The sequence below is a fragment of the Calypte anna genome, chromosome 1, assembly GCF_003957555.1.
Source record: "Calypte anna isolate BGI_N300 chromosome 1, bCalAnn1_v1.p, whole genome shotgun sequence".
Classification (NCBI taxonomy): domain Eukaryota; kingdom Metazoa; phylum Chordata; class Aves; order Apodiformes; family Trochilidae; genus Calypte; species Calypte anna.
This window is the reverse complement of record NC_044244.1, coordinates 197,363,466-197,390,279: the sequence shown is the minus strand read 5'-3', so window position 1 is coordinate 197,390,279 and position 26,814 is coordinate 197,363,466. Positions and strand designations below refer to the sequence as shown.

Genomic DNA, 26,814 nt, shown 5'->3' with positions numbered 1-26,814 from the left:
GGGCACCAGCAGGAACCAAACCCACCCAACACCCACTGGGGATTGAAAGTCCCAGGAGCTGTGTCAGGATTGGCCTGGGGGAGGGGCTGGAGGGGGTGGTGAATCCCATGAGATGTTGGTGAGGGAATAAAGGTGGTGGTGATGGTGATGATGTTGGCGATGTTTTTGGTGCTGAGGGAGTTGTTGGTGATGGTGGTGGTGGTGGTGATGGTGGTGGTGGTGATGTTTTTGGTGGTAATGGTGCTGGTGGTGATGATACTGGGGGTCATGGTGATGATTGAGGTGATGTGTTGGTGATGGTGATGATGGTGGTGTTGGTGGTGGTGGTGGTGTTGGTAGTGAGGATTTCGATGGTGGTAATGGTGTTGTTGGTGATGCTGCTGCTGGTGGTGTTGCTGGTGCTGGTGGTCGTCACCCTGGGTGGTTGTCTCTATCTGGGACAAACTGGAGCTTGGAAGGGGTGGTGCTGGGATGAGTTGGGGTCCTGCAGGGGGTGGTGGAGCAGAAGCTGAAGCTGAGCCCAGAACCCCCCCAGGTCCTGGGGGCATCAGCAGAAGCCCAGAGAGCATTGAGGGAGGGGATTCTCCCCCTCTGCTCTGCTCTGCTCTGCTGAGACCCCACCTGGAGTCCTGTGTCCAGTTGTGGAGTCCCCAGCATCAGAAGGACACAGAGCTCCTGGAAGGTGTCCAGAGGAGGCACTGAAATGCTCAGAGGGCTGAGCAGCTCCCTGGGAAGCCAGGCTGAGGGATTGGGGTTGTTCAGCCTTGAGAAGAGGAGGCTCCCAGGGGAGCTCAGAGCAACCTTCCAATATCTGAAGGGGCTCCAAGAAAGCTGGGGGAGGGCTTTGGACACGGGGGGGTAGGGAGAGGAGAAGGGAAATGGGTTACAAGTTGGAGAGAAAGGGGAGATTGAGGTTGGAGATGGGGAAGAAATTCTGGAATTTGAGGGTGGGGAGAGCCTGGAACAGGTTGAGAGAGTTGGGGGTGTTCAGTCTGGAGAAGAGGAAGAGGAAGAGAAGAGATAAGGTGAGTTGGGGAGGGGAAAGGGAAGGAGGAGAAGGAGAAGGTGAACGTGAAGGTTGTGGGGAGCCCTTGGAGCATCTTCCAGTGCCTGAAGGGGCTCCAGGAAAGCTGGGGAGGGACTTGGGACAAGAGCCTGGAGGGATGGGATGAGGGGGAAGGGTTTCCAGCTGCAAGAGGGGAGATTGAGATGGCATTTTAGGAAGAAATTCATGAATTTGAGGGTGCTGAGCTCCTGTGCCAGGTTGCCCAAGGAAGCTGTGGCTGCCCCATCCCTGGCAGTGTCTCAGCCCAGGTTGGATGGGGCTTGGAGCAACCTGGGCTGTGGGAGGGGTCCCTGCACATCCAGGGGTTGGAACTGGAGGAGCTTCTGGGTTCCTTCCAACCCAAACCATTCCATGATTCCAGTTTTAGGTTGAACATTGGGAAGAATTTTTCCCTCCAAGAGATGTCATTCCCTGGCCCAGGCTGCCCAGGGCCCATCCCTGGGGGGATTCAGACCCTGTGTGTGTGGTGCTGAGGCCCTGGTGCTCTTTGCAGTGCTGGGTTAATGCTTGGAGTGGATTTTAAAAATCTTTCCCAACCAAAAGAATTCCATGATTTGTCTTTATTAAGCCCTGGTGCTTGACAAGAGTGGGAATTTCTCCCCCTTTGTCCCATTATCAGTGCAGTGCTCCTGAAGTCACCTCCTGGAGGCTTTACCAGCAAAGAAGCAGAAGCCTTCATCTTGCAGGGGTGGCTGAGAAATGTCTGGAAAGCTCCTCTGCTCAGCTCATCTGTGCCAGAAGCTCTTCCAGTTCTGGTCGAGACTTTAATCTGCTCTTGAAGTCAGCTTCTGTGTGCTGGGGAGAGAGGAGGAGAGAAAGCAATAAATAAAAAAAAAAAAAACAACCCAAGGAAATCAGAATCACCTCAAGCATGTCTTGAAATCCAGGGGAAGTCCAACCTGCCACAGAGAATCCCCTCAGAGGAGAAAAAAGATGGTTGGAGCCTTCTCTCCAGACTGAACACCCCCAACTCTCTGTGTCCTCACTCGAGAGCTGCTCCAACCCACTCAGCATCCTGGACCTTCTCTGGATTCATCCCACACTTCCCTCTCCCCCTCCCCACAGGATGGCCATGCCAGGAACCATTCCAGGTTGGAAGAAGCTGGAGCTGAGGATGCTGAGGACCCTCTGGATTCCATCATCCATGAGCCGGGCCCAGAGAGTGGTGCTGAACGGGGCTGCATCCAAATGGCGGCCGGTCACTAGTGGTGTCCCCCAGGGATCAGTGTTGGGCCCAGTGCTGTTTAATATCTTGAGGGAGGATTTAGATGAGGGGATTGAGTCCATCATCAGCAAATTCCCAGATGACCCCAAGCTGGGGGGAGTGTGGATCAGCTGGAAGGCAGGAGGGCTCTGCAGAGGGACCTGGAGAGACTGGAGAGTTGGGCTGATCCCAGTGGGATGAGGTTCAAGACAAGAACCCCATGGGGAGCTCCAGGCTGGGCACAGAGTGGCAGAAAGGGAGCTGGGATTGGCAGGAAGCTGAAGAGGAGGCAGCAGTGTGGCCAGGTGGGCAAGAAGGCCAATGGCATCCTGGGCTGGCTGAGGAAGAGCGTGGCCAGCAGGTCCAGGGAAGGGATTCTGCCCCTGTGCTCAGCTCTGGGGAGGCCACAGCTTGAGTCCTGTGTCCAGTTCTGGGCCCCTCAGCCCCTCAGGAAGGAGCTTGAGGTGCTGGAGCAGGTCCAAAGGAGGCAAGTGGGCTGGGGAAGGGATCCAGCAGAGATGCTGTGAGGAGAGGCTGAGGGAGCTGGGGGTGTTGAGGCTGGAGAAGAGGAGGCTCAGGGGAGAGCTCATCACTCTCTGCAACTCCCTGAAAGGAGGTTGGAGCCAGGAGGGGGTTGGTCTCTTCCCAGGCAACTCTCAGCAAGACAAGAGGCCATGGTCTCAAGTTGTGCCAGGGGAGGTTTAGGTTGGAGATTGGAAAGAATTTCTTTCTGGAGAGGGTGATCAGGCATTGGAATGGGCTGCCCAGGGAAGGGGTGGATTCTCCGTGTCTGGAGCTATTTCCAAAGAGCCTGGATGTGGCACTGAGTGCCATGGGCTGGGAACCACGGGGGGAGTGGATCAAGGGTTGGACTTGATGATCTCTGAGCTCCCTTCCAACCCAGACAATTCTAGGATTCTGTGATTCTATGGAGCATGGAACCCTGGTCCATGGAACAGTGACCTCAGGGAGTGGGGGACCCCCATGGAAAGGCCCTGGGGGGTGGGATCCTCTGCCTGTGGCAGAGCTCTGAGCTCTTCCATCCACTCTCAGACACTCTGGGTCAGCCCAGAAACTCTAAAATTCAGCTTTGCAGGTTCCTGTCACCTGGCTGCCTCCTTTTGGAGGAGTGAGCAGTGGGGTTGTGGTCGAGAAATCAACTGGACACCCTCAGATCTGGTGCTACCCACTCTTGTGGCATCTCTTCCAGCCCCAAAACATTTTGTGATCTTGCTGGGGGAGATTTGCTGCTTGCTCCAGGACTTTTTAGTACCATCCCAAAGCTTTCCTATCTCTCCTGGACTCCTTGTTGGGCTTTCCATCTTGGGTCTCTCTCCAGATGGCAATGGCTTTGCAAATGGCACAAGGGCACAGCTCTCCCTCCAGAAAAAGCCAAAAAAATAAATTAAAAAACCCACAAAAACCCCCAAGAAGACAGGATTGTGACCAAAACAGAGGTTACTGGGCTCAGGAGACTTTCTCCCATTTCCTTCTGGTTTTGCAGAGCTGGAGATAACATTTTTCAAAGGCCTCTCAGGAAGCTGAGTGCTCTCTCATGTTTGAATTTTTACTGTGCTGCTTCCCCCTTCCAGCTACAAGAAAATCTTTCTATATAACAAGGGCCTCCTGGGACTGTTTTATCTGACTGTAAAGTGAGAGAATTTTAAATATCTCATTATGTGTGGTCAGCCAGGGAGTGGAGCTCTGTCCTGGACTCCTCAGTGCTGAGAAAACTGTTGGGGCTTTCTGAAAAAAAACAAACCCTGAATCTCTCCCAGAGAAAATTCCATCAAAACAGGGCAGAGAATTTGGGTTTCAGTCTCTCCAACTGCTCCATAAAGTTCCTGGAGACTCCCAGAGAGGAGGTGGTGAAGTGCAGTTGAAGGAAAACTTTGCCCTCTACATGCAGGGAATCTGCAGCAGCAAAGGAAAAAGGAATTTGCAAAATAAAAATATAAATAGCTGAGAATCCATCTTGATAAACAAATTAGAAACATAATAAAAATGTTTTCATGGAAAACTTTTGTCTCCTGATCTCCTGGATTGGCTGAGAAGGGAACTTCTGTGGCACTAATTGTAGGAGGCCAAATGGAAAATGGAGTGAATTAAAGATATAATAAAAGAATTAAAGATAATGAGGGTTTGATGGAGTTCTGGGAGATCCTGGGGAATCCCTGAGTCTCCAGCAGACAGCAGCCTCAGGACCAGGTTTGTATTTCCACAGCAAATTCCATTCCACAGCATCACAACTGCTTTGGAAATGAGAAGGGATGGGGAAAACCAAACCTACCTCTTTCATTAAGAGATGGACCCCCTCAGGCTGATTACTCTGAATAATTTCCAGAAGGATGGGAGCAAATGTTGAGCTCAAACCAGTGATCTGAAAGAAAAAAATCAAAACAGGGACAGAATTCATAGAATCATAGAATTGTCTGGGTTGGAAGGGAGCTCAGAGATCATCAAGTCCAACCCTTGATCCACTCCCCCCGTGGTTCCCAGCCCATGGCACTCAGTGCCACATCCAGGCTCTTTGGAAAGAGCTCCAGACACGGAGAATCCACCCCTTCCCTGGGCAGCCCATTCCAATGCCTGATCACCCTCTCCAGAAAGAAATTCTTTCCAATCTCCAACCTAAACCTCCCCTGGCACAACTGCAGACCATGGCCTCTTGTCTTGCTGAGAGTTGCCTGGGAAAAGAGACCAACCCCCCCCTGGCTCCAACCTCCTTTCAGGGAGTTGCAGAGAGTGATGAGCTCTCCCCTGAGCCTCCTCTTCTCCAGCCTCAACACCCCCAGCTCCCTCAGCCTCTCCTCACAGCATCTCTGCTGGATCCCTTCACCAGCCCACTTGCCTCCTTTGGACCTGCTCCAGCACCTCAAGCTCCTTCCTGAGGGGCTGAGGGGCCCAGAACTGGACACAGGACTCAAGCTGTGGCCTCCCCAGAGCTGAGCACAGGGGCAGAATCCCTTCCCTGGACCTGCTGGCCACGCTCTTCCTCAGCCAGCCCAGGATGCCATTGGCCTTCTTGCCCACCTGGGCACACTGCTGCCTCCTCTTCAGCTTCCTGCCAATCCCAGCTCCCTTTCTGCCACTCTGTGCCCAGCCTGGAGCTCCCCAGGGGGTTCTTGTCTTGAACCTCATCCCACTGGGATCATCCCAACTCTCCAGTCTGTCCAGGTCCCTCTGCAGAGCCCTCCTGCCTTCCAGCTGATCCACACTCCCCCCCAGCTTGGGGTCATCTGTGAATTTGCTGATGATGGACTCAATCCCCTCCTCTAAATCCTCACTCAAGATATTAAACAGCACTGGGCCCAACACTGATCCCTGGGGGACACCACTAGTGACCGGCCGCCATTTTGATGCAGCCCCGTTCAGCACCACTCTCTGGGCCCGGCCCTCCAGCCAGTTCCTAACCCAGCACAGAGTGCTCCTGGCTGATCCATGGGCTGACAGCTTTTTCAGGAGAATCCTGGGGGAGACGGTGTCAAAGGCCTTGCTGAAGTCCAGGCAGACCACATCCACAGCCTTCCCCTCATCCCCAGGCAGTCCCCTGATGATAAAAGGAGCTCAGGTTGGTCAGACAGGACCTGCCCTTCCTCACCCCGTGCTGGCTGGGTCTGATCTCTTGCCCACACCAAATGGACTCAGCAATCTGATTTACTGCAGGGGTTTGGACTGCCTGAGCTTTAGAGGTCCCTTCCAACCCAAATTATTCCAGGATTCTCTGATTTCCTGACTTGTTCCCCTGCTCACACCTCTCTCCCCACCAGCACAGCCCAAACCTCCCATTTTTGGGTCTTCTCTGTGAATGTTTTGCTCCCCATCCCTGCTTGCAAAGTGATTTCCTCATGGATGGAGCTTTTAATTTTGGTAGGAATCTACTACAAAGAGTAATGCAAGCCCCAGTGGTAGCCACACACCTAGGGAAAAAAACCCAAACCTCTCCCTCCAGGTTTAAAAGGTGATTCAGCAGAGGTTTAGCTTCCCAAACAGCAAGGGAAAAAACTAGGAAAAGGTTTCACTGAGGAGAAATAAATCCCTCTTCATCTCAGCCAGGTGTCCACTGAACTCCTGGCAATGACATTGAAACCAGTTTTAAATTGCACTGAATTTGTCCAAACATTTTCCTTTGAGGAAAAACTGAGGGGTTTGGGGGCTTTTTAGTTTGGAGAGGAAAAAATTGAGGGGGGATTTAGCACTGCTGATAAATATTGACAGGGGGGTTACCAGGAGGATGGGATCAGTCTTTTTTTGTGGTGCCCAGTGGCAGGACAAGAGTTAAGAGGCACAAACTTGAGCACAAGGAGTTCCTTTTGAACATCAGGAGGAATTTCTTTACTTTAAGGGTGGCCCAGGCTGCTCAAAGAGGTGGTGGAATCTCCATCTCTGGGGGAATTCTCTCCTGAGACATCCCAAACCCCCCTGGACACCATCCTGCTCTGGGTGGCCTTGCCCTGAGGTCCCTTCCAACCTTAAAGATAAGTCAATTCATCCTTAAAGCTGTTTTTTCCACTGCATTCTGGATAAAATAAATATCCTCCAGATATTCTACATCCTGCACAAAACAGATCATAAATCTTCTGGCTGAAACACAGAACCCAGGAGCCCCTCCTCTGCTTCAACACCTTTAGCAAGCAATGAAATTAAACTTTTTGGGCTCCTATTTACACTTTTTGTTCATTGAGGAGACTCAAGTCCCATTGTTAAGAGGTTTTGAGAGCCCCTGCCAGGACCTGCTGCCCAATCCCCACCAGGAATCCCAGCAAAGCCCAGTTCCTACCTGGACAACCCTCTGGTGGGTGGTAAGGACGGCATCCAGCTGCATTTTGGAACCTTTCTCTTCCAAGTAGAGCACTTCATTGGTTTTGGTGGGCATGGCATAGCTGCAGGAAGAGCAGAGCAGAGCTCAGGAGAGGGAGGAGAGATCTGCACTGCTTTAGAGGGAATGAATCAACCTCCAGCAGCAGAGAAGGGGGAGGGAGATTAATTTTATGAGAATTTAATTATGCAAACAATGTATCTGGCAAATCTAGTGCTGGCAGGAGCTGAGTGTTTTAGTGGAAAGAGATAAGGGAGAGGCTTGCAGAGCTACTGCCAGGAAAAAAAAACTGTTTCAGCTACAAACAGCAGCCTGAAAAAGAGAGGTTTTCTCTTCTTTGTAGTTGAAGGAGAGCCAGAGAGCAACAGTTCTGGTTTACTGCATAATCTGTTCCTCAGGAACAGAGCTAAAAGCCACTGCTGCAACACACCACTCCTCAAAAGACATCAGGAATACAGGTTGGGAGGAGAAAAGATCATGGAGAGCCCTTAGGAGAAGGACTTTGGTTGGTGATGGAGCAGAAGCCTACAAGAAAGTTTGGGGAGGGCTTGGGACACGAGGGGGTAGGGAGAGGAGAAGGGAAATGGGTTAAAAGTTGGAGAGGAAGGGGAGATTGAGGTTGGAGATAGGGAAGAAATTCTTGAATTTGAGGGTGGGGAGAGCCTGGAACAGGTTGAGAGAGTTGGGGGTGTTCAGTCTGGAGGAGAAAGAGAAAGAGAAGATGGGAGAGAGGAGAGGGGAGAGGGCAGAGAAGGTTCTGGGGAGCCCTTGGAGCAGCAAATCCTGAAGGGGCTCCAGGAAAGCTGGGGAGGGACTTTGGACAAGGGCCTGGAGGGATGGGATGAGGGGGAAGGGTTTCCAGCTGCAAGAGGGGAGATGGAGAGGAGATCTTGGGGAGGGAGAAATTGTTTGGGGTGAGGGTGCTGAGCCCCTGTGCCAGGTTGCCCAAGGAAGCTGTGGCTGCCCCATCCCTGGCAGTGTCTCAGCCCAGGTTGGATGGGGCTTGGAGCAACCTGGGCTGTGGGAGGGGTCCCTGCACATCCAGGGGTTGGGACTGGAGGAGCTTTTGGGTCCCTTCCAACCCAAACCAGTCTGAGATTCTCTGATCTGTTCAGTCAGTGCCTGAACAGCTCCATTTCAGCCATCCTGATCTGATTAAAGCTTCCAAAGCAGGCACACCAAGAGAGAGTACCCAGCAAATTACAGAAGATTTGGATTTACAAGTAAGCACATCAGAGAGAACAGATTGTGCTCATGTCTGCGAGGTAGCAAAAACATTGAGGGGCTGGAGTGTGTCCAGAGAAGGGGAATGGAGCTGGGGAAGGGTCTGGAGCAGAAATCTGAGCAGGAGCAGCTGAGGGAGCTGGGGGTGTTCAGCCTGGAGAAAAGGAGGAGGAGGGGAGAACTTCTGGATCTCTGCAACTCCCTGAGAGGAGGTTGGAGTGAGGAGGGGTTGGGCTCTGCTCCCAAGGAACAAGTGACAGAACAAGAGGAAATGGCCTTAGGTTGTGCCAGGAGAGGTTTAGCTTGGATATTAGAGACAATTTCTTCCCCAAAAGGGACCTTCTGGATCTCTACAACTCCCTGAGAGGAGGTTGGAGCCAGGAGGGGTTGGTTTCTTTTCCCAAGGAACAAGTGACAGAACAAAAGGAAATGGCCTCAAGTGTCACCAGGGGAGGTTTAGGTTGGATATTGGGAACAATTTCTCCCTGGAAAGAGTTGTCATTCCCTGTCCCAGGCTGCCCAGGGCAGTGGTGGAGTCCCCATCATCCCTGGAGGGATTTCCAAGCCCTGGAGCTGTGGTGCTGAGGCCATGGGGCAGTGGTGGCCTTGGCAGGGTTGGGTTCAGGGTTGGACTTTGGTGATTTTAAAGGTTTTTATCAAGCAAACTAAGTCTGTGGTGCTGTTCTAGGATTCCCATGAGTGCAAGGGATGCCAGACTCAGAGCTGTGTCCCCCCTACCTCTCAATGACTCTGATGGAGAGGCTGTTGCAGAGTTTGTGCACGTAGCTGGCAAACTGCTCCACCAGACACATGTCATAGGAAGTCATCTGGATGTTGACGTCTCCATACTCATGGTCAGTCCCCACATTTATCTCTTTCATCTGTACTTTATCCTTCCTCTTCTTTGGACCCTTTGTTAAAAAAAAAAAAAGAAAAAAAAAAACATAACTGCTCTGAGAAAACTGGAAATAAAACAGTTATATAAATAAAAATAAAATAGTTCATAGGAATCATCTGGATGTTGAGGTTTCCATACTCATGGTCAGTCCCCACATTTATCTCTTTCATTTGTACTTTATCCTTCCTCTTCTTTGGACCCTTTGTTAAAAAAGAATGAAAAAAAAAAAAAAAAAAAAAAAAAAAAAAAAAAAGAAAAAGGAAAAAAACATAACTACTCTGAGAAAACTGGAAATAAAACCTTTATAGAAATAATAATAATAAAATAGTTCATAGGAAGTCATCTGGATGTTGAGGTTTCCATACTCATGGTCAGTCCCCACATTTATCTCTTTCATTTGTACTTTATCCTTCTTCTTCTTTGGACCCTTTGTTAAAAAGAAAAGAAAAAAAAAGGAAAAAGAAAAAGAGAAAAAAGAAAAAAGAAAGAAAAAGAAAAAAGGAAAAAAACAACTACTCTGAGAAAACTGAAAATGAAAACAGATATATAAAATAAAATAGTTCATAGGAAGTCATCTGGATGTTGAGATCTCCATACTCATGGTCAGTCCCCACATTTATCTCTTTCATCTGTACTTTATCCCTCCTCTTCTTTGGACCCTGTGTTAAAAAAGAATAAAAAAACAAAGAAAAAAGCAAAAAAGAAAAGCATAACTGCTCTGAGAAAACTGGAAATGGAAAGAAAAAAAGTTATATAAATAAAAATAAAATAGTTAGAAAATAAAAACCTCATTTTTGCCACCTAAGAGACCATGGCAGGATGCTCCTGAACCACCTTTAACAGAACCCAACCCCGCTGTGCTCTCTCCCTGACTGAATCTGGGATAATTTTTCCTTAGCAGATGTTTTTCAGTTCAGTTCTTGGATGGCAGGACCACAGAAATCAGAGGAAACAGGGACACACCAGGATGGATTTCTTCCAGGAGAAACCCAGGAGCAGAAAACATCCTGCTTTTTATTTCACTTCCTGCCTAGAGGAGTTTCTGTTCCCTTCCTTCCACAAAAAGTGTCACCTTTCCAAACTTCAGGGAATGTAAAAAGTGCAAATTTAGGGCCTGCTCAGAATCTTCTGCAGGGATTTGAAGCTCAGGTGTTAAAATCCAGTCCTGGGGAAGAGATTCCTCCCTCCCTAAAGTGCTCAATGCCTTAGGAAAACCCTGGATAAAAAAAGAATTTATGCAGTGTTGTGGGTATTTCAGGTGACATCATAGAATTGTCTGGGTTGGAAGGGACCTCAGAGATCCTCAAGTCCAACCCTTGATCCACTCCCCCCGTGGTTCCCAGCCCATGGCACTCAGTGCCACATCCAGGCTCTTTGGAAATAGCTCCAGACACGGAGAATCCACCCCTTCCCTGGGCAGCCCATTCCAATGCCTGATCACCCTCTCCAGAAAGAAATTCTTTCCAATCTCCAACCTAAACCTCCCCTGGCACAACTTGAGACCATGGCCTCTTGTCTTGCTGAGAGTTGCCTGGGAAAAGAGACCAACCCCCCCTGGCTCCAACCTCCTTTCAGGGAGTTGCAGAGAGTGATGAGCTCTCCCCTGAGCCTCCTCTTCTCCAGCCTCAACACCCCCAGCTCCCTCAGCCTCTCCTCACAGCATCTCTGCTGGATCCCTTCACCAGCCCACTTGCCTCCTTTGGACCTGCTCCAGCACCTCAAGCTCCTTCCTGAGGGGCTGAGGGGCCCAGAACTGGACACAGGACTCAAGCTGTGGCCTCCCCAGAGCTGAGCACAGGGGCAGAATCCCTTCCCTGGACCTGCTGGCCACGCTCTTCCTCAGCCAGCCCAGGATGCCATTGGCCTTCTTGGCCACCTGGCCACACTGCTGCCTCCTCTTCAGCTTCCTGGCAATCCCAGCTCCCTTTCTGCCACTCTGTGCCCAGCCTGCAGCTCCCCATGGGGTTCTTGTCTTGAATCTCATCCCATTGGGATCAGCCCATCTCTCCAGCATCACACTCTCCAGCAAAAGCAGCAGCAAAGAGGATATTATTATTATTTTTAATATGATTTATCAGCTATTTAACATTTAAAGCAGGCTGTAAAAGAAAAAAAAAGATGGGAAACAAGCAGAACAGGAGTCCTTATGCCTACCTCCTTTGGGAGCAGGTATTTATACCTCCCAATTCCATGGGCAGGATGGGATTTGTAGTGCCTCTGGCAACTCAGGAGTCCATTCCCTGCAAATCCAAGCAGAACAAAGAAATTTCCTTCACTTAAAACCTCCCCAGGTGCTTTGAGAGCCCCAAAATCACACAAGGAGCGTGGGGGGCAAGGATTTGTCCTTTTTTTTTTTTTTTTTTTGAGGGAAGGTTTGGGCTGCTCTCTGCCCCATGCAGACATCCCAGAAACAGCTCAGAGCTGGCAACAAATAAGTTAAAATAAGTTAAAAAGTTAAAGAAGTTAAACAAAAAAGTTAAATTTAACAAATAAGTTAAAAGTTATTTATTTCCCAGGTGAGTTACATAAAACCCCAGGATTTCTTAGGTTGGAAGAGACCTCCAAGCTCCAACTTGTGACCAAAACCATAATTTAATTACTAAACTAATGTCCATAAGGGCCAGGTTTTTAAATACCTTTTAAATACCCCCAAGGATGGGGACTCCACCATCTCAAATAATAATTAAAAAAAAAAAAAAAGCCATGAGTCAGGATCAGTGGATGGTGATGAAATGTTCCATCTGTCCCCTCTGACACAGAATGTTCAAATATTCATGTGCTGGAAGCCAAATTAAAGTGGTTTTATTTCTCCTCCTTTCTCCAGGGTGAAATGAAACCCTCAGGAACCTTCCCTGTGCTGAAACAAAGCTCAGGAACAGCAAAGAAAAAATGCACCCCAAAGTTTTCAGCCTTTAAGTTGCTCTTTGCCTTCCCCCCCAACTCCAATCCTGCTTTAATTTGTGACAGCAAACTCCAGCAGCTCAAGAAAAGGTGAAATGGGAGCTGTTGGGGAGGGTCTGAGCCAGGTCCTGGGCATGAACACAGCAAAGAGCACTCCAAAAAGAGGGAAAGAGAAAAGAGGGTGTAGAGAAACAAGATAAACCAGGTGCCTCGAGTTGCCAAAGAGTGGGTGTGAGTCCACCTGTGCCTGGTTAGGGCAGGACCCCTATTACCAGGGGGCCAATAAAGGTGGGACACACACCCACAGAGAGGAGCTCACTCTGGTGTGAGGCAATGGAGAAGCCAGCAGCTCGTCGAGCCTCAGGAGTAAGAAAGGCTCCTCCTGCTACATTTGGTGGAGAATGTGGGCAACATAAAGAAGCAGCAGTGTGAGGAGCTGGCAACAGGAACGTTCTCCCTGATTTGAAAAAGTGCCTGGGCTAACACTCTCCCTGAAAGGTATGACCAGCAAGCTCTTTGGATTGGAAACCCCTGAGCAGAGGGAAGCCAAGAGAAGGATTCTCTCTTTGGAAACCCCTGAGCAGAGGGAAGCCAGGAGGATGGAATCCCATGAGGAAGGGTTAAATCCTGTAATCCCATGAGGAACCAGCAAGCTCTTTGGAAACCCCTGAGCAGAGGGAAGCCAAGATAAGGATTCTCTCTTTGGAAACCCCTGGGCAGAGGGAAGCCAGGAGGATGGAATCCCATGAGGAAGGGTTAAATCCTGTGTAATCCCACGAGGAACCAGAAACCCATGAGGAACCAGCAAGCTCTTTGGAAACCCCTGAGCAGAGGGAAGCCAAGATAAGGATTCTCTCTTTGGAAACCCCTGAGCAGAGGGAAGCCAAGATAAGGATTCTCTCTTTGGAAACCCCTGAGCAGAAGGAAGCCAAGAGAAGAGCAGATACAGAAGGGAATAGAACAACTGAAGTTGGAAAGGCAGAGACTTTGTGATAAGTATTTGTAAGCTAGGGTTAAATCCCGTAAGCTATAAGTGTAAAATGTTTGTAAAAATCCTGTAATCAGTGTTGTAAAAAAAAAAAAGGGGAAATGTAGAGAAACAAGATAAACCAGGTGCCTCGAGTTGCCAAAGAGTGGGTGAGAGTCCACCTGTGCCTGGTTAGGGCAGGCCCCCTATTACCAGGGGGCCAATAAAGGTGGGACTCACACCCACAGAGAGAAGCTCACTCTGGTGTGAGGCAATGGAGAGATCAGCAGCTTGTCGAGCCTCAGGAGGAAGAAAGGCTCCTCCTGCTACTTTTGGTGGAGAATGCGGGCAACAGACATCTAAAGAAGCAGCAGTGTGAGGAGGTGACAACAGGAACATTCTCCCTGATTTGAAAAAGTGCCTGGGCTAACACTCTCCCTGAAAGGTATGACCAGCAAGCTCTTTGGATTGGAAACCCCTGAGCAGAGGGAAGCCAAGATAAGGATTCTCTCTTTGGAAACCCCTGAGCAGAGGGAAGCCAGGAGGATGGAATCCCATGAGGAAGGGTTAAAACCTGTGTATGGAATCCCATGAGGAACCAGCAAGCTCTTTAGAAACCCCTGAGCAGAAGGAAGCCAGGAGGATGGAATCCCATGAGGAAGGGTTAAATCCCGTGTAATCCCACGAGGAACCAGAAACCCATGAGGAACCAGCAAGCTCTTTGGAAACCCCTGAGCAGAGGGAAGCCAAGATAAGGATTCTCTCTTTGGAAACCCCTGGGCAGAGGGAAGCCAGGAGGATGGAATCCCATGAGGAAGGGTTAAAACCTGTGTATGGAATCCCATGAGGAAGGGTTAAATCCTGTAATCCCATGAGGAACCAGCAAGCTCTTTAGAAACCCCTGAGCAGAGGGAAGCCAAGAGAAGAGCAGATACAGGAGGGAGAAGAACAACTCAAGTCGGAGACTTTGTGAAAAGTGCCTGGGCTGACATTGAAGGGTTTGCCTGGGCTGCAGCAGTGTGAGAAGCTAGGGTTAAATCCCATAAGCTATAAGTGTAATCAGTGTTGTAAAAATGTGTAAAAATCCTGTAAGCTTGGGCAAACTGGGAAAGCTTTGCTGTATAACAAAGGGTTAAATCCTGTAAGAAAGAAAAAGAAAAAGGGGGAAATGTAGAGAAACAAGACATCCAGGTGCCTCGAGTTGCCAAAGAGTGGGTGTGAGTCCACCTGTGCCTGGTTAGGGCAGGCCCCCTATTACCAGGGGGCCAATAAAGGTGGGACACACACCCACAGAGAGGAGCTCACTCTGGTGTGAGGCAATGGAGAGGCCAGCAGCTCGTCGAGCCTCAGGAGCAAGAAAGGCTCCTCCTGCTAGAAGAGGGTGGGGAATAAAGGGAGGGAATTGGAAGAGTTTGTTTAAGCAGCCCCAAAATGGCTAAAAATTAAAATAAAGAGGGGAGACAGAAATGCTGTGATATTTATTTTGGAGTAAATCAAGTGGAGCCTCCCAGGGGGTGATCAGAGGCCTTACCTGCAGCACACAGAAGATTTTCTCTGGGTGTTGCTAAGCTGGAGGAAATAAAATAAGAGATAAATGACAAATGGTCTTGAAGGAAGGAGCTCCCCAGGTCCCCCAAACACCCAGATCCTCTCAGCAAGGAGATTTCCTCCCCATCCCACAGCCCTCCAGGCTCCCAGACATCAGCTGGAAGTCACCTGGCCATTAAAAACCTGATTTTGCCTGGCAAAAAGGGAGTTTTTTTGGCCACAACAAACTCTGTGTGTTTTCTGAGCAGAAAGCACTGAGTGGTTTTCATAGTGAAGGTCCAGCTCAGATTGCTCCCAATTTTTTTATGCTGTTTTTAATGCTTTGTGCATTTTTTTGGTGTTTTTGTGGTGGTTTTGTGGTGTTTTTTTAGCTGGATTTGGTTTCAGAGCACTCACCTGCTGAGCACCAGGGCCCTCTTTAGCACTGCTCCTTTCTTCAAGCTCAGAACCTGCCAGGAGCAAAGGGAATGGCATTTAATTTCTGGGAATTTTCACCAGCATTTCCCTGGCTGCAGCCATCAGGACAAGAATTCCTGGGCCATTAATGAATGTGTCAGTAATTAGCAGAGAAATAACCCCTCCCAACAGCTCCACTGCCTGGAATGTCACCTCAGCACAGGGGAAAGGGATGGAAGAGGGAGGAAGAGGATGACTCTGAGGGGGTTCTCTGCTCTTGTGAGATTTCACCTCAAATATTCCATCCAGTTCTGGTGTCCCCAAGGACACAGATTTGTTGGGATGAGTCCAGAGGAGGCCACAAAGATGATCCAGGGGCTGCCATGAGGAGAGGCTGAGGGAGATGGGATTGTTCAGCCTGGAGGAGACTCCAGGGGGACCTTAGAGCTGCCCCCAATTCCTGAAGGAACCTCCAGGAAGGATGGAGAGGGAATTTTCCTAAGAGTGTCCAGGGACAGGGCAAGGGAAATGGTTTCAAACTGAAGGAGAAGAGGTTCAGACTGGATCTTAGGAAGAAATTCTTCAGGTGGTGAGAGTCTGGGACAGATTTCCCGGAGAAGTTGTGGATGTCCCCTTCCTGGAGGTGTTCAGGACCAGGTTGGATGAGGCTTGGAGCATCCTTGAGGTGTCTCTGGGCATGGCAGGGAGGCTGGAGTAGAGGAGCTCTGAGGTTCTCCTCACCCTCAGCCATTCTGTGACTCTGTGATCAGCTTGAAAACTGAGGGCACCTGGAAAATGACTCCAGTTTGGGATCAGAGTGTGGCTGCCCCCTCTCTGGGGGTGCTCAGGACCAGGCTGGGGGATGACTGGAGCATCCTGGGCTGGATGAGAGGCTCAGATGGAGCCCCCAGGTCCCTTCCAGCCTCAGCCCTTCCATCACCCCACAATCCCCAGGTCTCTCTCAAGAGCAGCCAGGCAGAAAGGGAGCTGAGATTGGCAGGAAGCTGAAGAGGAGGCAGCAGTGTGCCCAGGTGGCCAAGAAGGCCAATGGCATCCTGGGCTGGCTGAGGAAGAGCGTGGCCAGCAGGTCCAGGGAAGGGATTCTGCCCCTGTGCTCAGCTCTGGGGAGGCCACAGCTTGAGTCCTGTGTCCAGTTCTGGGCCCCTCAGCCCCTCAGGAAGGAGCTTGAGGTGCTGGAGCAGGTCCAAAGGAGGCAAGTGGGCTGGGGAAGGGATCCAGCAGCGATGCTGTGAGGAGAGGCTGAGGGAGCTGGGGGTGTTGAGGCTGGAGAAGAGGAGGCTCAGGGGAGAGCTCATCACTCTCTGCAACTCCCTGAAAGGAGGTTGGAGCCAGGGGGGGGTTGGTCTCTTTTCCCAGGCAACTCTCAGCAAGACAAGAGGCCATGGTCTGCAGTTGTGCCAGGGGAGGTTTAGGTTGGAGATTGGAAAGAATTTCTTTCTGGAGAGGGTGATCAGGCATTGGAATGGGCTGCCCAGGGAAGGGGTGGATTCTCCGTGTCTGGAGCTATTTCCAAAGAGCCTGGATGTGGCACTGAGTGCCATGGGCTGGGAACCATGGGGGGAGTGGATCAAGGGTTGGACTTGATGATCTCTGAGGTCCCTTCCAACCCAGACAATTCTATGAATTCTTTGCTTCAGCATCCAAAATGTTGGAATTCCCTCTTCCCCTCTCTTTCATCCTTTCATCCTTTATCCTTTCTCCTCTCATCCCTTCAGCAGAACCACCAAACCCCTCCTGCTTCTCCCAGCAGATGAATTGGGCCAAATCCTGCCCCATCCCCCCAGACAAAACCTTCAGGAAGAGCTTTGGGTGGCACCAGAACCACGGAATTTCCTGCTTGGTGGCACCAGAACCCCTGGAGCTGCAGCAGATGGAGGGGGAGGTGACACTGCCCGTGTCCCCAAAAAGGAATCAGAGAAAGAGGGAGGAGGCAAGGACAGGGCAGGGGTTCTTTTGGACCTTCTGGCACCAGGGGGGGATGTTGGGGGGGTTCGGGTTCGGCGGGGGGGGGTGCTGAGGACAGAACCAGGGGCAGACCCGAGACCCTTCCTCCGAAAATAAAAATGGTAGGGACAGAACCTGGCCCATTCCCCCCTCCCCGAACCGAACCTGGCCCATTCCCCCCTCCCAGACCGAACCTGGCCCATCCCCCCCTGACTGCCCGGCAGCAATACCAGACCTGCCCCTCCTGTCCCGGCCCACTTCCTCGGTACCTCCGTCGGTACCAGAACCGAGGCTGTGTCCGCCCCGGTACCAGAATGGGGCTGTGTCGTGTGTCGTCCCCTCCCCCGGTACCAGAACCGGGACTGTGTCCCCATCCGGTACCCGAACCGAGGCTGTGTCCCCCCCCCCCGGTTCCAGGGCCGGAGCTCTGTGTCTCCCCGCGGTACCAGAACCAGAGCTGGGTCCCTCCCTCCTCCCCCCGGTACCAGAGCCGGGCCTGTTCCCCTTCCTCTTCTCCCGGCCCCGGATCTGCCTTTCCTATCCCCACCCCCTCTCCCGTCCCTCCCCGGTACCGGTCCCGGTCCCGCCAGAACCGATCTGGGCCCAGCGGTACCTTGGGCAGCGTCGCGCTCATCCCTACGCCCGGGACGGAACCGTGTCCGTCACTCAAAGCGTTCCCCCCCAGCACCACAACTTCCTCTTCCTCAGTTCCGCCCAAACGCAGCCACGCACACTGTTTGCGGTTCTCCCCGCCCCCGGTGGTCCCAGAGCCCCCGTTCTCCCGCAGGAAAGGGGGGAGGGTACGGCCCGAGGCGGGGGGGGTGGGGGAGGCGGACACAGCGTCCCTTCCACTCCCCGGAACGGCAGCGACGCGGCAGCGCGGAGGCCCCGAGCTGTGTGCGCAGAGCTATGCGATAGCCCCGCCCTCCTCTCCGACTCCTCGCAAGCTGATTGGCTCTCGGCTACGTCAATCATGCCGCCATCTTGAGTGTGGCCTGCCTGGCGCGGCGGCCATTTTGAGTGCGGCCGCCATGTCAGAGCTGGGCGGGAATGGGGATGGGGAGAGGGATGGAAGGGAACGAGTTCCCTTCCCGAGGCTTCTTCCAACTCCTGGTGGGAGTTGGATGGTGGGGGGGAGGTCTGGGGGCAGCGGGGGCTTTGCAGGGGCTCTGCTCCCCCCTGAGGGAAGCGCCCTGAGAGGTGTGAGGGAGCTGAGGGGGCAGAGCCAGGGGCTGAGGGGTGGGATCGGGTTGGGTCCTGCCACGGTTGGGTGGTTTGTGTGGTTCGTTTCATTCCTTTGTCAGGCAAGGGATTCCATGGAAGTTTCAGCTGGATTAAGACCAGCAGTCCCCATTCCAAGAGGAGTGAGCCTCACCTTGATGAACTCTGAATCCCATGCTCACCCCCAGCCCTTGTTCCATGACCCCAAACACCCCTGAGGGGAGGGAGCTCCAGCCCTGGGTCCTGGTTTGGGGCAGGATAAAGGGAATTTTCTTGTTCTTTTGCTTCCAGCTGAGTCTCTTGTAAGCAGCTGCACTGCTGAAATGAACAGCAAGTTTCTCAGGCAGTGGCTGCTGCTGGGACTGATCCCACTCCATGGTTAGAGTTCCAGCTGGAGCCTGGGGTGCAGAACCAGGGACACTGCTCAGCTCTGAGGAACCAGAACTGTCCTGGTGCTCCAAGGACTTCTGAAATTCCTTCAGGAAAAGCAACAGCCTGGAAAGGGAGTTTATAAAGGGAGAAGAGGAGCAGCTTCCATTGCAGGGGAGTTGGGGTGGGCATTGCAGAGGAAAAAGTGAGTCCAACCTTAGGGCTGGCACCTTCAGGAAGGATTTCAGCTCCATAATAGGATCCTAGCAGGAAAACTGATCCCTTTCTCCTCAGATCACCCAATGCTGGGGATCTGATGAGGTTCTCACACCCCCTTGTTAAACTGAGACCCCATTTCACCCCATTCTGGCTTTAATATTTGAAGGCTACTCTAGAGCATCTTTGGGGTAAGGTGGTTCTTGGGGTCACAGCAAGGAGGATTCCTTCATCCCTTCAGGGATGGATTCACCCCCAGGGCTGCTTGGCATCCAAATCCTTGGGTTTTTTCCTTGTGTCCTGGTTTGGGGCAGGATAAAGGGAATTTTCTGCCTTGGACTTTTGCTTTCAGCTGAGTCTCTTGTAAGCAGCTGCACTGCTGAAATGAACAGCAAGTTTCTCAGGCAGTGGCTGCTGCTGGGACTGATCCCACTCCAGGGTTACAGTTCCAGCTGGAGCCTGGGGTGCAGAACCAGGGACACTGCTCAGCTCTGAGGAACATTTTGCCCTCCAAAAGGAGAAAAGGAGTCAAGAGGTCCCACCTGGAACCCTCCTTTGGGGAGGAAGGGACAAGAGAGATGCCAGAATTGAGCAAACAGAGGATTCCATCCCATCCACCTCATCCTCAGGAGAAACTGGAGGGATCCCCAGGCTCAAACCCCTTCCTGCTTCCCCTTCTTCCCCTCTCCCTCTTTGCTTGGGCATCCTGGGAGGATCCCATCCCTTCCTCTGCCTCTGCTCCTGATCCATCCCAGCCTGAATCTGTGTGTTCCTGCCTCCAGCTCCCAACTGCTGCTGACTCCAGGATTCCAGCCTGGATTTTCCCAGGGCTGCCCTGCAGCCTGGGTGGTGATGTGAGAGTTATTGGGGGCAAGGGGGGAGGAACCTGGGATCCATTTTCCTGTCTGTTTGTAGAGATTGAGTCATTTTTCCTATTTCTCATTCCTGTTTCCTTCAAGCTGTGTAGTTCAGTTCCCAACCCATCAGTCTCTCTCCCTTATTCCCTCTCCTTTCTTTATCAGGGAGGGAGATTAATAGGGAGCAGCTGTTAATTGGTTTAATTGCCAGGCCAGTGTTAAACCATGACACCCCCCTAATTCCCTCTGCCCTTCCTGGGGTCCCAACTTTCAGCAGCATTGCCCCTGCTCGAGTCTGGGGTGCAGGAGGAACAGGGGGCAGAAATCCCCCTCCCATCACCATCCTTATCCTGGAGAAAATGAAATCCATGCCTTGGTTGCAGAGTTTCCCCAAAAGGAAACATTTTCAGGCCAAAAAGAAATGCTCAGTCCTGGGATTTCTGCTGATTTACAGAATCCCTCCTGGTTCCATGAATCCTGCTTTCTCATAAAGCTCTCATCCTGCTCTTGATTTTCCTGGGATACAAACACAGGGATGCTCCTCCTGAGCACCTTCTCTGGTGGAAACAGGGACTTTCTTCCCAATCTGAGCTTCAGCTCCCAGCCACCACTCCTTGCTGGGCCTTTCTTTGCCTAATGAATCATTTCACCTATTTATATTTATATTTATGTTTACATTTAAATTTTTATCTATATTGTATAGATATTATATCTATACAATATATTTTATATCTTTATTATATATTATATCTAATTATTAGATAATTAGATATAATTAGATAGATATATTATTATATCTATCTATTATTATAGAATTATATCTATATTTATATCTATTTATATCTCTATCTATATATTTCTATTTATATTACTCCTATCACCATACTGATAAACATTCTTTGGAACCACTCTCCTCCCTGGTGCCTTTTTGGTGACAGCCCGCAGCTTGGACAGGAGCACTCTGTGCTGGGTTAGGAACTGGCTGGAGGGCTGGGCCCAGAGAGTGGTGCTGAACGGGGCTGCATCAAAATGGCGGCCGGTCACTAGTGGTGTCCCCCAGGGATCAGTGTTGGGCCCAGTGCTGTTTAATATCTTGAGTGAGGATTGAGATGAGGGGATTGAGTCCATCATCAGCAAATTCCCAGATGACCCCAAGCTGGGGGGGAGTGTGGATCAGCTGGAAGGCAGGAGGGCTCTGCAGAGGGACCTGGAGAGACTGGAGAGTTGGGCTGATCCCAATGGGATGAGGTTCAACAAGGCCAAGTGCCGGGTCCTGCACTTTGGCCACAACAACCCCATGCAGCGCTACAGGCTGGGGACAGAGTGGCTGGAGAGCAGCCAGGCAGAAAGGGACCTGGGAGTCTGGATCGACAAGAAGCTGAACATGAGCCAGCAGTGTGCCCAGGTGGCCAAGAAAGCCAATGGCATCCTGGCCTGTATCCGGAACAGCATTGCCAGCAGGTCCAAGGAAGTGATTCTGCCCCTGTACTCAGCCCTCGTGAGGCCACACCTTGAGTCCTGTGTCCAGTTCTGGGCCCCCCAGTTCAGGAAGGATATCGAGGTCCTGGAGCAGGTCCAAAGGAGGGCAACCAGGCTGGTGAAGGGACTCGAGCATAGACCCTATGAGGAGAGGCTGAGAGAACTGGGGTTGTTCAGCCTAAAGAAGAGGCGGCTCAGGGAGACCTCATTGCTGTCTACAACTACCTGAAAGGAGGGTGTAGCCAGGTGGGGGTTGGGCTCTTTTACCAAACGACTTTCAAGAAGACAAGAGGGCATGGACTTAAGTTGTGCCAGGGGAAGTTTAGGTTAGATATTAGAAAGAATTTCTTTACGGAAAGAGTGATCCGTCATTGGAATGGGCTGCCCACTGAAGTAGTGGATTCTCCGTCCCTGGAGATATTTAAAAAAAGACTGGATGTGGCACTCAGTGCCATGGTCTAGCAACCGCAACGGTGGTTCAAGGGTTGGACTCGATGATCTCTGAGGTCCCTTCCAACCCAGCCAATTCTATGATTCTATGATTCTATGATTTAGAGAACCAAAGGTGCAGCTTCCCCCCCTTCAGCTGCAGAAACCCAAACCACTCCTTTTCTGTGCTGCACTAAAAAAAAAATAAAAAAATACACCAAACCAACAACCAGGGAGCTTTTCCTCCTTCTTGAAGTCTCCCCAGGGCTTCTTGGAGGGATTATTTCATCCCTCTTCTCCTTTGCTGCAGATTTCTCTCCCCATAATGTAGGGGAAGTGCCCCAGAGCAGGTGGAGGTGCTCAAGGGGTTTGCTACCAGAGGAGCAAAACTGAGGGAAGCTGAGATCCTGAAACTCTCCCGTTTCTTTTCCATAGGAATCACAGAAGGGTTTGGGTGGGAAGGGACCTTTAAAACTCATCTCAAACAACTCAGAGCCCCCTCCAGCCTGGCCAGGGAGGTTGCCAGGGATCAGACATCAACCACAGCTCTGGACAACCTGGGCCAGGGTCTCTCCACCCTCACTATCAAATATTTTTTGCTTCCATCTTCTCTGAATCTCCGTTTTTTTATTTTACAACCCTCACCCCCTGTCCTGTCAGTGCAGACCCTGCTAAAAACTCTGTCCTAATGTTTCTTGTAGGCTCCTTCAGACACTGGAAGATGCTCCAAGGGCTCCCTGGATCCTTCTCTTCTCCAGGCTGAACACCCCCAACTCTCTCCCCCTGGCTCCAGAGCTGCTCCAACCCTCCCAGCATTCCATGACCTCCTCCAGTTCCAACCCCCCTGCATGTGCAGGGACCCCTCCCACAGCCCAGGTTGCTCCAAGCCCCATCCAGCCTGGCCTTAAAAACTTCCAGTGATGGGGAATCTTCCACCACCTCTCTGGACAACCTGTGCCAGGCTCTCAGCACCCTCCTGGTGAGGAACTTCTTCCTAACTTCCAATCTTAATCTCCCCTCCTCCAGTTTGAATCCATTCCCCATGTCCTATCTTAGGGACCCAAAAGCTCCTCCAGTTCCAACCCCTGGATGTGCAGGGAACCCTCCCACAGCCCAGGTTGCTCCAAGCCCCATCCAACCTGGGCTGAGACACTGCCAGGGATGGGGCAGCCACAGCTTCCTCGGGCAACCTGGGACAGGGGCTCAGCACCCTCAAATTCAAGCATTTCTTCCTCAAATCTCACCTCAATCTCCCTTTTTTCAGTTTAAAGCCATTGGTCTCATCCCATCCCTCCAGGCCCTTGTCCAAAGTCCTTCCCCAGCTTTCCTGGATCCCTTCAGGCACTGGAAGATGCTCCAAGGGCTCCCCAGAACCTTCTCTTCTCCAGACTGAACACCCCCAACTCTCTCCCCCTGGCTCCAGAGCTGCTCCAGCCCTCCCAGCATTCCATGACCTCCTCTGGATTCATTCCAACACCTCCATCTCCTTCTGCTGTTGGAAACCCCAGAACTGGACCCAGCACCCCAGAGGGGAAGAAAGAAAGCCCCTTGCTTTAGGTGTCTCATCCAGAGGGATCAGGACTGTAGGGAATGCTGGCAGGATCAGGAAAGCTGCCCTGGCCACAGCTCCTGCCTTCCAGCAGGATTCTGCAATGGCTCTGGGCACAAGTCTGACATTGTCAGGAGGATCAGACTCCAGGAGAAAATTGTCCTTCGAGTTCAGTCTGCCCCAAAACAACTCTGGAGGTGTTCAAGGAAATCTGAGAGAAGAATCAGTTTGGGGCAGGTTTCTAGTCCAGATGTTTTAACTCTGCTGTTGCTACAGGAGATGCACAGGAAAAAAAGAAAAAGTCATCTCCATGAAGCTACACTCCCAGTCTTGTTTATAAATCCAAGTCAGTGCCATCCAGGGCAGATAAACCTTGGAGAACTTGAGGGTTTATTCCCCTTCTCTCTGAAAAAAAAAACCTTTCCAAAACCTGGCAGGTGAGGATTGGTTCATATTTCAGTTTTGAGGTTCTCAGCCTGACTGACACCTGGAGACAGACACACACTTGGGTTTAACCCCAGCTGGACACTGCTGGTGGTTTTGTCTCTGTGACAGAGTGTGCAGAGTCAGTCACTGAAATCTGGTTTTTAAAGGAGTGTTTTCTTTTAATAACTTTTAATAAAAAAGTTTTCATTTTATTCCTAACCTTGCACTAGTAATTTTCCCAGTCCAACTCCTACCATCCAGTATTTCAGTTTTCTGCACAAATGTAGAGAAAGAATGATCACAGAATTTTCTGGACCAGACCTTTTAAAGAGCTTTTGTGATAAAAATAATCATGACTAAAGGTCAGGAGTCCTCCCTGGCAGATGGAATTTTACAGAATCACAGAAAGTTTGGGGTTGGAAGGGACCTTGTAAAATCATCCAAGCCCCCTGCCAGATCAGGGTCACCTCGTGTCCCACATCCAGGTGGGCTTTGAATGCCACCAGAGAAGGAGACTCCACAACCTCCCTGGGCAGCCTGTGTGGAACAGGGACACTTTTCCCTGTATCCATACTGACCTGGAGAAAAGGAGAAGAAATGTTTTTAAAATGATGTTGGAATTATTTCAGTCAGGTCTCTGCCAGGCTGGATTCCTTTTCCATGTGGTGCAAGACAGCACAAAAGGGAAGTGTGAAAAATAAGGGTTTAAAATTGTAGGTTATTGTTTTGTTGAGTGTATCTTTCAGTTTGGTAGTGTTTGTTTGGTCAGTTTGTTGAGACAGTTTGTTGTATCCTGTTGTTTTGGGGTGTATTTGTAAGTGTATGTTTAAGGAACAAAAGCCAGACAAAACAGGAGGAGTGGCCGACTGCAGGGGCCCGCGAAACGGACGTAACATGAAACCATTCCCCTCAGCAGCAGAGCGAAGCCCGTGAAATGTGAAACCGTTCCCATCGACAACAGAGAGAAGCCCGCGAAGCACGAACCAGTGCTGGGAGAGCCCGCGGTTTGGGAACCAATGATGAACTGATGGGAGACTGAGGGGAAGGGCTTTGTGAAAAGTATAAAGGGCCGGCTTCACCTTATTGAAGGTGCGAGCCGGTGGTGGGGCTGCGGCCCCCCCGGCCGTCCAGCGTGCTGCAGCACGCTGCTTTACTTACATCTCTCTCAATAAAAAGTTTTTGAATCATGTCAGCGTTTTTGACAGGAAGCATTCCCAAATGCCAGGTGAATGTCAGTTCCTGCTCAGATCATAGAATCATAGAATCCTAGAATTGTCTGGGTTGGAAGGGAGCTCAGAGATCATCAAGTCCAACCCTTGATCCACTCCCCCCGTGGTTCCCAGCCCATGGCACTCAGTGCCACATCCAGGCTCTTTGGAAATAGCTCCAACACGGAGAATCCACCCCTTCCCTGGGCAGCCCATTCCAATGCCTGATCACCCTCTCCAGAAAGAAATTCTTTCCAATCTCCAACCTAAACCTCCCCTGGCACAACTGCAGACCATGGCCTCTTGTCTTGCTGAGAGTTGCCTGGGAAAAGAGACCAACCCCCCCCTGGCTCCAACCTCCTTTCAGGGAGTTGCAGAGAGTGAGGAGCTCTCCCCTGAGCCTCCTCTTCTCCAGCCTCAACACCCCCAGCTCCCTCAGCCTCTCCTCACAGCATCTCTGCTGGATCCCTTCACCAGCCCACTTCCCTCCTTTGGACCTGCTCCAGCACCTCAAGCTCCTTCCTGAGGGGCTGAGGGGCCCAGAACTGGACACAGGACTCAAGCTGTGGCCTCCCCAGAGCTGAGCACAGGGGCAGAATCCCTTCCCTGGACCTGCTGGCCACGCTCTTCCTCAGCCAGCCCAGGATGCCCTTGGCCTTCTTGGCCACCTGGCCACACTGCTGCCTCCTCTTCAGCTTCCTGCCAATCCCAGCTCCCTTTCTGCCACTCTGTGCCCAGCCTGCAGCTCCCCATGGGGTTCTTGTCTTGAACCTCATCCCATTGGGATCAGCCCAACTCTCCAGTCTCTCCAGGTCCCTCTGCAGAGCCCTCCTGCCTTCCAGCTGATCCACACTCCCCCCCCAGCTTGGTGTCATCTGTGAATTTGCTGATGATGGACTCAATCCCCTCCTCTAAATCCTCCCTCAAGATATTAAACAGCACTGGGCCCAACACTGATCCCTGGGGGACACCACTAGTGACCGGCCGCCATTTGGATGCAGCCCCGTTCAGCACCACTCTCTGGGCCCGGCCCTCCAGCCAGTTCCTAACCCAGCACAGAGTGCTCCTGGCTGATCCATGGGCTGACAGCTTTTTCAGGAGAATCCTGGGGGAGACGGTGTCAAAGGCCTTGCTGAAGTAAAAAATCCTTATTAAATCCTTATTAAAAACTATTGAAATTTAATCAACTTATTAAAGACACTTTTTTTTCCCCCCCCTCTTTCAGTTCACTGTCAGGAAAAAAAAAACCAAACAAACAGGTGTTTTGAGAAGGAGTTGATCACATCAAGGGAGTACAAATAAAATGATAAAAAAGCAGAAAGTGGAGATTGTTCCATTTTCTAAAAGTCACCTCATTCTGCACCCAGATTGTGGGTGCTGGCAGGGGTGAGATTTGTGTCCAAAATCAAGATCCACAAAGTGTGAAGGTTCAGTGAGGGTTTCCATTCACCAGGAAGAGATGGAGCACCAAAAAACAAACAAAAAAAGGACATTCTTGGCTGAGGGTGAGCTACCTGCAAGCAAATCCCTGCCCAGAACCTCTGCCCCCTTTGGCTTCATGGACCATTTACAAATCCAGGACAGCAGGGCACGTGGAGATGGAAAAAATTTAGTTTCAACCCAGGATCTTCCTGAAAGAGGAGGCAGAGCTGGGGAGTGGTGTCCTCTTAGCAGATGTGGTGCTGAGATGGAGCCCTGAGGTCCTGGAGAGGAAAGTGCTGAGATGCAGAGGAGAATAAAACTTGCTGGAAGTGGAAATAGAATCCTAGAATTATATTTTTTGGGGGGAAAAGACCTTTAAGATGATGGAGTCCAACCATTAACCCAGTAACAACAAGGCCACCACTAAACCAGGTCCCTCAGCAAGACATTTAGAGAGGTGAGACAAAAAGGTGACAGAATGAGTAGTGAGAACAAGTTCCCAGTGACAGCACACGGGGCAGGGGTCACAAACTGGGACAAAGGGGTTCAACCCAAACATCAGGAGGAATTTCTTCACTTGGAGGGTAGCAGAGCCCTGGCCCAGGCTGCCCAGAGAGGTTTTGGAGTCTCCATCTCAGCAGACATTCCCA

The 26,814-nt window shown here is 51.0% G+C and overlaps 1 protein-coding gene across 1 annotated transcript; it reads right to left on the bottom strand.

Annotated features, from left to right (window-relative positions):
* Positions 1-1,592: 1,592 nt before the first annotated feature.
* MRPL48 (mitochondrial ribosomal protein L48) lies at positions 1,593-17,687 on the bottom strand. The gene is made up of 8 exons (XM_030464859.1): positions 17,602-17,687; positions 15,024-15,076; positions 14,611-14,648; positions 11,366-11,451; positions 9,052-9,224; positions 7,051-7,153; positions 4,561-4,650; positions 1,593-1,861 (listed from the first exon to the last, which is right to left on the bottom strand). Exons 1-8 carry the CDS (start codon positions 17,620-17,622, stop codon positions 1,787-1,789), a joined length of 639 nt encoding a protein of 212 aa, XP_030320719.1. The 5' UTR covers positions 17,623-17,687; the 3' UTR covers positions 1,593-1,786.
* Positions 17,688-26,814: the final 9,127 nt, after the last annotated feature.

Excerpts from the sequence above, each read along its gene's own strand:
- MRPL48 (XM_030464859.1), bottom strand. The coding sequence starts at position 17,622 with ATGAGCGCGACGCTGCCCAAG. Across the intron at positions 15,077-17,601 it reads TGAGCGCGACGCTGCCCAAG|GTTCTGAGCTTGAAGAAAGG; the intron begins GTACCGCTGGGC and ends TGCTCCTGGCAG. Across the intron at positions 7,154-9,051 it reads TCCATCAGAGTCATTGAGAG|CTATGCCATGCCCACCAAAA; the intron begins GTAGGGGGGACA and ends CTCTTCCTGCAG.